The 10,227-nt window shown below is 38.9% G+C and overlaps 1 protein-coding gene across 2 annotated transcripts in view; it reads left to right on the top strand.

Annotated features, from left to right (window-relative positions):
• The window catches only part of LOC104167898 (thioredoxin reductase 1, cytoplasmic), a 26,836-nt gene that overhangs the window by 10,303 nt on the left and 6,306 nt on the right, over positions 1-10,227 (top strand). For both annotated transcript variants that reach the window (XM_009708295.1, XM_009708296.1), the window contains 4 exons: positions 1,690-1,782; positions 3,545-3,621; positions 5,277-5,433; positions 8,415-8,522. In XM_009708295.1, the coding sequence (XP_009706597.1) occupies positions 1,690-1,782; positions 3,545-3,621; positions 5,277-5,433; positions 8,415-8,522 (435 nt within the window). The remainder of the gene's footprint in view (positions 1-1,689; positions 1,783-3,544; positions 3,622-5,276; positions 5,434-8,414; positions 8,523-10,227) is intronic.

Here is a 10,227-nt window from a genome sequence, read left to right as displayed (position 1 = left end):
ATTGTCTAGCTTTTGCTTCAGACATAGCTTTTTGTGGGCTCTAATGGGGCATGAGAAAGAAGGAAGCTGTTTTTACAAGCAGATCATTTCAACTAAGTGGCAAGCGGACTCCTCCAGATGCACCCTGCAAAGAGCAGTCCGTCACCTTAGTCACAAAATGCACTTTTGTGTATTTTACCCTGTCCCTTCACTACATGTCTTTGATTTCAGTGGGAATGAAATATTTGGCCCTGTTTGTAGTTTAAAGATGTCCTCAACTTAAATTGCTGGATATGTTTTTAGCAGGTCTTCTCATCTCTTTCAAACATTGTTTTTGAAGTTATGCATGTTGTGCTTATTAAAACCCTTCACTGGGATATTTGAAGACAGAAGATGAATTATTATAAATAATGCTGCCTTTGAACAGGAGCAGTTTAACACAGTGATCCTTTAAAGATGGTAGGATGGCACAAAGGGTTTGGACTTTTTTAAATTAAAAAAAAAAAAGGACAGGGGAAAACAGAACTTTGTCAGAAACTTTAGTGCTTAGTTAAAGTAGGAACTAGGGCAGTTGTTGAAAAGTACTTTTTCATCTGTAGAATGAACACTAAAATTTCCCAGAATTAAGTTAAGTGTTGGACACTTACATGTCTCATGTATGTAGAGCCAGCGATAAGAAGCAGCTAGGCACCCTGCCGTTTCCTGGGAGGGTGAGGGAAGGGCTGTAGCTGAGGATATCCTGTCCTTTCCTCGCAGTCCAGTGAATATTAATGAGGACAAAAAATAACCCACCTATGTAGTTTCAAATTTGATGCGCTTGTTTAGTTCATTTAATTATCAGAGGAAAAAGGAATGTTTGGAAAAAAAAACAGTGGTATTGCTCTTTCTGCTTTATTGCTTTCTGGTATATGAGGAGGGGGTGTATTTTGGGGTTTGCTTTGTTTTAAATAAACCTTCATTTTTTTATTACTCTGAAGAAAGAGCACAGTTGCAAAAAGACTCACCTTTGCGGCTTTTTTTTTGCTTTGCTTTGCTAGAAGAGACAGTACGCTGCTGCGTTACTTGAGAGAGAGTGTGCAGCTGGATCTGTAGCTAAAACTAGGAATATTTATTTCAGCTGACTCTGAGGATCTCTGAAGAGGTTATTTTCTTAAGCTGGTGGTCTTTTTTCAGCAATTTAGAGCCAGCTGCAGCCCTCTCCTGCAATGCCATGGCAGCTTTATATGTCAGACTAATGTCATTGAAACAGGACAGAGGCTAAGGGCTGGGCTGTGACAGTGGCTTCGCATAGGTGGAAGGCACAGCGGTCCTTTAGGTGCGGTTGGAGAAAATGTCCGACAGCGTTGCCAGGTCGTGCTAGAGTTCCCTTCCTCCTCATCTCCTCTGTCCCCAGTTGATACCAGCAGCTCATGTGGTGGGCTTGGACAAGAACTTAGCTATCAATCAACTTTTCTAAACAGAAATGAGGTCTTATTGTATTGGTCATAAGAATAAATGCATGGAGATAAAACAACATGTTTAAATACACAAGTAGTAATCACAAATCTAGAGAAAGGTAAAAATATCTTTAGAATAAATGCTTAATTTTAGGTCATGCTTAAACACTGTCAATGATACGATATGTGGTGGGACAAAGATACACTTGCATATCTTTATTTGAAACTAAACCTTTTTTTTTTTTTCCTTTTTTTTTTCCCAAAAATATTGTAGGTTGAGCAGATTGAGGAAGGAACTCCTGGAAGATTGAAAGTTATAGCCAAGTCCACAAAGGGGAACCAAATAATTGAAGGGGAATACAATACTGTGAGTACTGTTTATGTACATGAAGAATGTGAAATAGCCTTCCATTTAATGTTGAGATTTTGTGGGGTGTTTTTATCTATAGTTTAGATTTTTTTTTAATTATTTTAATCATTACAATATGCTAATTGCACACAATCAACAGGTAATTAATGTGACAGAAGTCCCAGAATCCATGGGCATGAATCCCATGTGCCTTGCAAAATCACTTGCATGGCTTTGAAACCTGTTTCTTAGCTTAGGGATGTAGATGAGCTTGGTTGTGTGGAATCAGTTGCAGGATTTTTCCCAGTGGGATATTTGTCATAAATGATAAGTAATGATTTATAATAGCTTTCATAGTAACCAAAGCATATCCTGGAGTTAGCACAAACCGATGGTCTGTGCAAGAGCTGAACAAACAGGTGTCATGTCTTCTCAAGACCTGTTGTTGACACAACATCTTCACAAAAACAACTAACACCCTGTGGCAAGTCAGTCAGGGAACTTCATTACACACTTAAAACAGTAAAACATACCTGCAGTGTGCAGGTATGCCATTATATATTTGACTATTTCCATCACCCCTCATTCCACTCATTTTCTTAGGCCTTGATGCTGAAAGGAAAAAAAAAAAAGTTGGGAATAAAGTATTTGGAACTACACATAATGCTTAAAGACAAGCATTTGCCAGCCTGGGATTTTAGACTGCAAATACTGTATGCTAGGGACCTCATTTACCTGTATAGTGCATCAGTCATCCCATAACAAGGACATGCCTCAGTGCATCTGAGGGCTAATATTATTTAACATATTAAACATATTATTTAACAATAACAACGGAGCTCTTGCACAGTGTGCTCATGCTGTTTTTCCTGGTCCATAGCAGTGAAAACTTTTTAGCTAGCAAATCCATACCATCTTTTCAGTAAGGAAACTTCTGATTTCTTATTACTACTACATCTTTCACTGAAATGCTGTCACTCATACAAGCTATGAACTGTGTGTGATACATTTTAAGACCTTCAGCTCTGGCATGCTTGGTCATCTAAAAGACTTGAAGCAGATCTCAGGTTCCTTCAGCATGGTTCTTAGTTGTCATATGAGAAGCGTTGTGTAGTTACCTGGGCAGTTGTCCGAGACTGCAAAGCACATAGTGCTTTTCATTGTGATAGTATAGGCTGGAATGTGTTTTGCTTGTTAAGATAGCCAAGTTGATAGCTTGGGTAAGAATTTGGTCTGATCTGTCCATCATTCTGAACAAATGTTCAAACAAATAATACTCAACAAGTAATATTCTTTGGCAGTGGCTTGGCTGAGAGCCTATGTAAGTAAAAGATATTTTCTGATCAAAGCAAAGATTATTTTATGGTCTATTTATTTGCCTAAGCATATGAGTTTCCTTCCTAAAGAGCCCTCTCCTTATGGAGCATTTTGGGGTCACCCGCTATCGTAGGGATATGGTATAACACTTCAGTATAAAAGTGTGAGGAAATAAAGAATCTGACCCTAACCTATTTGTTTAGAATACTCTTGGGGTATTTTTCAAGGGAAAGCTATTGGACTGTATTTAATCTTACCATTAAAACCTGGTCTTATTAGATCATGGTGGTGGTGTGGCTTGTCTTGAGCTCTGTGAATGTAAAATGGGTAACAAACATATTCATCGTAATGAATCTAAAAGCCTTAGATACTAATCCTTAATATATAATGAAAATAAGATAGCCACATGGAAATGCACTTTTGAGGTTTTAAAAAATCAGTAACATACATTGCTGTTTTGCAGGTGTTGCTAGCAATCGGCAGAGATGCATGCACAAGAAAAATTGGTTTGGACAAAGTTGGAGTGAAGATCAATGAAAAGTAAGGACAGATGTCTGTATACCACTCACTACTGAGCTTGTGTAGTTTACTGTTGCAATGACAGTGGTGCATAGATATTCAAATACTTTGAGGAAAAATTTGTTTCCTGTTTGCATATACTTGTATAGGAGACCGTGTAGCAGGTAGCTGCATTTTCTCCCATGGTACTGCCATGTTTGCTTTTTTGATACTGAAATGTCAGTGCTTAAATGCTGGGAGTCAAAAGTGTCTGTTCCATTCTGTCTAGGTTCACAGGTTGGTCTCAGCTTCTTCCAGTGATGGGGCTTTCTAGGATCTGTCAGTTGTTCTTTGTACTGTCTTATTCTCATCTCCTTGTTTTTACCTCTACCACCTCTTGCGGCAGAGATCTGTTTGTTCATACAGACCTTTAGTGTGGTGGGGTTTGTTTACATTTTTAATGTAAATGCTAGTATATGTTTATTTTGAAATATAAGGTCAAGGTAGTATTTTTTAAACTCACAGTTGGAGTTGGTGATGTGTTTTAGGTTTTGGAGGAGCTTATTGCTTGCCTTAGAGCAACCCTTGGGAACAATCTGTGTTCTGTAGAGGAGCATTTCATGTTTAATCTAGTGAGGTTGTTGCACCAGGGAGTGGCACTATCAGTAACATTCTCAATATTGGTAGCTAGAACATCTTCTAGGCGTATAGGGCCCAGATGATCTTTCCTTTGAAGAAAAGACACAGAACCATGAACTTGACTTGGTAGTCTATGCAAAAACGATGCAGAGGGCAGCTTATATATGAACACAGTGACTGATGCTGCTGAAGGGAATTGTTGCGATGTTGTAAATAAGTGGAAATTTTGGTCCACTCAAAATTGGCAGACTCGTGTTGTTTTGTAGAACAATACACATCTTTCTGACATCAGGACACCTATTACTAGCTTAATAGAATGAACTATAAAATTATTAGCATAAACTGTGTATTTGTTAACAAGAGTAAAATTGACGAAGTTTGATTTTAATATGGGAATCACCACTGGTCCCTCAAGTAACTGCGTGACTGTTTCTGTGCCTGTCTGAATAGGTTTCTCTGTTATATGTGTTTCCTGCAGTGATTACTGCACTTTCATTTATTAATGAAGCAGGAAATATTAATAATTAAAAACTTCCATTAGCTCAATACACTTATAGCTAAAAAGCTTGCTGGCTGTCCCTTAAGTAGGATGTCTAACAGCTTGACCTGTCTCTCCGTAGAAGCCTAAAGGGTGAGTTTATAGAAACTGCTTCAGCCACTGGACTGGAATTTCAGTAGTGGAGAAATTCTTTTGTCCTACAGCTTGAGTGGGAGAATGTCTTTTCCTGTCATTTCTCAAGAACACAGCTCAGCTGGTAGTAGAGAGTGTTTGAGGAAAGGATTTATGCCTTACCAAAGGATTCATTCAGGAGATGAACCACAACTTCACAGGCTACCTCCTTATGCAGTGTGTAAATTCCTGTAGTTTTGGTCCATTTTGTACTACTTTACATTCTTGCCCAAGACTGTAAGATTGTGAATATTACTTCTTTCCCTCATACTTTAAATACAAGTCTGTCTTTTAAAGCTAAAGGGCCTAACTCCTGCAAGGTTATTTACACCTCCAGTCTTCACAGCAGAACACTTAGGTCTTTTTTTCTTGTTAATTCAAATTCCAGAACAGGAAAAATTCCTGTCAACGATGAGGAGCAAACAAATGTGCCATATATCTATGCTGTTGGAGATATACTGCAGGACAAGCTGGAGCTCACACCAGTGGCAATCCAGGCAGGAAGATTGTTAGTTCAAAGGCTTTATGCTGGGGCAACCAGTAAGGTAAGGAACCAGTTGCCACAAAACACTGTCATTACTCTACTTCTAAGTGCGGAGTGCAAGTCTGCTTGTTTATGGAAAACTCAGTAGGCTTTTAAGGATTAGCTTTGATGATCACTTTAATTTTCCCCTTGCAAAGATATTACTGCAGATATGTTCTGCTAATTGTGTAGGGTGAAATTAATACCTTATGGATTAAGCAGGAGTCTCTTGTTTTCCTATTAAGAGACTATTTTTCTCTCAGAGTATAATGATAATAAAATTAACTAAGATAATTTAACTTGGTTTTAGCTCTACTGCCTTCCCTAAAAGTCAGCAATCATTCCCATCCAATTAAATGCTTTAACTCTAATTCATAGGCAGTTTACTAAACCCTAACTATGGTCCCAAAATGGAGTGTAATAGGGGTTTGCGATACTCTTCATTTTCAATGTTATTTCCACTAATTTTTTTCACTTCTCATCCATATGTTTTCAATGTAATACACAGTTCTGCTTATAATTGAATATGGATACAAAGGAAGATCAAATGTACCAATAAGTCAGCATGTATTTATACCTGAGAAGTTGAATTCATCAATTCAGTGTTTACGTTTCTTATTAGTGCAATTATAGGTTTCAGTCAAGTTATGCTAGTCCAAATAGGAGTAACATGGGTACTCATTTACACCTTATCTTTAAATCAGGAGGAAAGGAGAGTGCCTTTAAAGAACTGTTACCAAAGCACCACTGATGTTGGGTGCTTGTCTCGCCTTCATAACCATAGGGTATGAGCATAAAGGTTTTTCTTTTTTAGAGCCTGCTGTATTCATATTAAGTTCAGATTTAGAGCTTGAGTTAGTTGTTTATTTTAGATTGGCAGGTATTGCGGTAACAGAATCCTGAATAAGTGTGCATAATGTCATTATATCAGCCAGGCAAAGTTTAAGAAAACCATAACTGGAGCCAGAAGTTTTTAGTTTTTCCAATACTATGAATATGTCCTAATTTACACTTTATGCCAAATGACTGTCTCTCAAGGTACGAAAATCCTTATGCTGCCAAAGAAAGCATCACGTCTTTCAGTGAATCCCAAGAAATAAGTAGCTACTTAGATGGGAACCTGGCTTACGTTGCTGTTGTAACAAATCTGAAAAGGGTGATTGTATGAAACATAATGAAGTGTTGTGGGTAGATGGGGAAGTTGTAGTAATAGTAATAGAATATTAGTAGTACTAATAGAATATGTAGTAATACTAATAGAATGGAATAATAAGCAGCATCTCAGTTGATACCCAGTCACAAAGGAAATTAGAATTGAAATGCATAGAAATTAAAATTACTAGATTAAATAGAGCTGACCAGCCTGCTACTCTACTATGGCACAATGACTAATTTGGTGGATATGGGGAGAGCAGTGGATGTTGTTTACTTTGACTCTAGTAAAGGCTTTTGACACTGTCTCCCATAACATTCTTATAGACAAACTGATGAAGTACAGCCTAGGTAGCTGGACGGTGAGGTGAATTGAAAACTCGCTGAACTGCCAGGCTTAAGGGGCTATGACCAGCGTTACAAAGACCAGCTGAAGGCCAGTCACTAGTGATGTGCCACGGAGTTGGATACTCGGTCCAGAACTGTTTACCATCATCTTTAATGATCTAGATGATGAGACAGAGTGCACCCTCAGCAAGTTTGCAGATGATACAAAACTCGGGGGAAGTGACTGATGCACCCGATGTTTGTGCTGTCACTCAGAGGGACCTTGTCAGGGTGGAGAAATGGGCTGACAGGAATCTCACAAGAGTTCAGCAAGGAGAAGTGCAAAGTCCTGCACCTGCGGAGGTATAACCACATGCACCAGCACAGGCTGGGAGGCCACCAGCTGGAAAGCAGTTGTGCAGACAAAGCCTCGGGGGGGTCTGGCGGACAAGTTGACCGTGAGCCAGCAATGTACCCTTATGGCACAGGCAGCCAGTGACATCCTGGGCTGCATCCTGCAGATGCATCCTGGCAGAGCATTGCCAGCAGGTGGAGGGCAGTGACCTTTTCCCCTCCACTTGGCTCTGGTGAGACAGGTTTGGATTTTGTGTCCAGTTTTGGGCTCCCCAGTACAAGAAGGACAGGGCAAGTCCAGCGAAGGGCCATGACTATGGTTAAGGGACTGGAGCACCTGACACATGAGGAGACACTGAGACAGCTGGGAATTTTTATACCCTGCAGGAGAGATGGCTTGGGGGGCTCGTATATCAATGTATATTTATACCCAATGGTAGAGAGTAAAGAAGACGGAGCCAGACTCTTCTCAGTGGTATAAAGTCCAAGGACAAGAGGCAATGGATTCAAACTGAAACACAGGAAAATTCCATTTAAACATAAGAAAAAACTTCTTTATGGTGAGGGTGGTCAGGCCAAGAGGTTGCCCAGAGAGGGAATCTCTAGAACACTCTAAAGCTCCAGTGAAGTCAGGGGTCAGTGTTTGCCTCTCGTGGTAAGTAACTGGGCACACAGTATCAACTCTAGTTCTAGCTGTCCCCCTAAATGGCTGTAGTTCATGTCTTTGGTTTTTCGACGTTGCCTAGGCCACAGTTGATAAAAAAGGTGATGAGTTTTGGATGGTGGTGGTGTCTTTGCAGTGTCCCCAGCTACAAATAGCATGCTTTGTAGAAGCAGTTGAACAGTCTACTTTTTCTCTTCAGTTTGACCTGTGATCTGGTACATTTTTAAAATGGGGCACTGAATTTCCTTTTTCTTTTAGTCTATGCATACTAATGTCAGTGTGGCTTTAAACTGTCTTTCCATTCTTGCTCTGGTTAACACCTCTGAGAGGGACAAAACCAAAACTGTAGCTTAATTTAAAACAATTTTAAAAAAAAGTAACTTTCAGAATTATAAATAATCCAACTTCTCTTCCTGTCTTTTGGACTGCTGAATTTTTACCCAGTGTGCTGATTTTATTACTGATGTTGTGTGGTTTTTTTCTGTTTTGTTCTGAATACTACACAGTGTGACTATGTGAATGTTCCAACTACTGTATTCACTCCTTTGGAGTATGGAGCCTGTGGGTATTCTGAAGAGGCTGCGGTGGAGAAGTTTGGGGAGGAAAACATTGAGGTAAATGCCTTAGTTTCATCTGGATTTTAAGTTCCCAATTTGTAATTTAAAGTAATGTTAAGAGTTGATTAAAACAGCATTCTGTGCTGTCATGTAAGGCCAGGAGGTCACTAGGTACTAGGTACATTTTTGTCTTTTTTGGCAGTTCTAAGCATGTTATAAAAATAGTTCCCATTTGCTCTAGTTGCAAATATGTTCTGTTTTTGGCAAACAGGGCTTGAAGGTGGAATATTTGGTTAAAAAAAAAAAAAAGAGGGAGGTTTCTTAGTGTCTGCAAATACTTCAGGATAAATTAAAGCTGGATATGTGCTGGAAGCAAGACACTGCGTTTAATGTCAAAGTGGAGCTTTTTGTAGCTAGTGTGGCAAATTCCTTGCCATGGTGATTTTTGCTTTATAATGCCAAATGATATGCTCATTTTTGCTGTTTATTTTGACTATGCAAGGAGGTGTATGCTTAATTTTACTCACGTGAGTAATCCTTTTTCATTCACTAGGATTGCTGGTGAAGAGTGAAATTAAGACATATGTAAACATTTAGTGCCTGAGGCTGTTCTTACAAAATACTGTACTGACCACATTACAGAAAGCATGAGTGGAGGAAGTCTGACAATAAACTGAACTCTTATGTCCCATGAAGATCACTGAAGGAGCATTATTTGGGGAAATAAGCAGATAAGTGGTGGTTCATGAAGTTGAGAGCTTGTCTCCCTCTTAGCTTTGTCAATTACATTTTTTGAATTGGGCTGTGGAGAAAAGAAGTAAATATGACTCAATGGCACTGCATCAAGTACTGTTAACCTGACTACAGGGCAAAGGCTTAAATTATTTTCTTCCCACAAAGTTTGTATATACTCTGGCAGATTTTTGTTATTGAGTCAGTTTCTTGCAGTTACATGTGAAACACTAGACCCTTCTTTGTGGAAAATGCACTTTTGAATTTTCAAAGCCATTTTTAAAAATGTACATACAGAAGCATTTGTGTTCTGACTGAGTCCTCATTTAGTTTATTCTGACCTCTTTATCATGTCATGATATTGGCTTTTGCTTTTGCAAGCTTCAGTGAGATAATATTGAGTTGCATCTATCATTCAGACCTGTTAAATTTCAGTTTCAGATAGCGATGCTTATGACTGCTTTGTAATACCATTAATGTCGAAAAACATTGAGCTGTCTCTCCTAGTTTGTGCAGGAACATATTTTACTGGAGTTGCGATCAATTAAAAATGTATTTCAGACAGTAATTGGTTTGAGATTAGCTTATAATGGGAGCTGTCAGGAGTTCTGGGTAGAACTGTGCCTCAAAACACCCCATCATTTTCTGAGATTCATGCTATATAGGTGGGTGAGTAGCCTTATCTGCAGTTAGGAATCTGTCCAATTATGCTGGTTGGGGCAGACAGGAAAATGTGTTGGTTTTTTAATGTGCTTTTCATTTGCAGTGATACATAATCTCATCTCCCCTAAACCCAAGTTCTGAGGCTCTTTCTTCCCTTTTTCTGCTCTGAGAAATATTTTTGTCTTCATTCCGGGTGGACGCAGAGACAATACAGGCTTCTGTGAGGGAAGCTTGTAATTATCTAGTTTAATGAGAGCATAGTGAACTGCATCCTGGAAGTGTAATATACTTATGGCTTCTTTTTTCTGTAGTTATTAGATGACACTAGTTTTGTAGCGACTTCCTTCTTTGGCATTCATCAAAGGGA

Source organism: Cariama cristata, unplaced genomic scaffold (genome assembly GCF_000690535.1).
Source record: "Cariama cristata isolate BGI_N322 unplaced genomic scaffold, ASM69053v1 scaffold8479, whole genome shotgun sequence".
Lineage (NCBI taxonomy): Eukaryota > Metazoa > Chordata > Aves > Cariamiformes > Cariamidae > Cariama > Cariama cristata.
The sequence above is the reverse complement of the archived record's forward strand: the minus strand, read 5'-3'. Positions and strand labels throughout refer to the sequence as shown.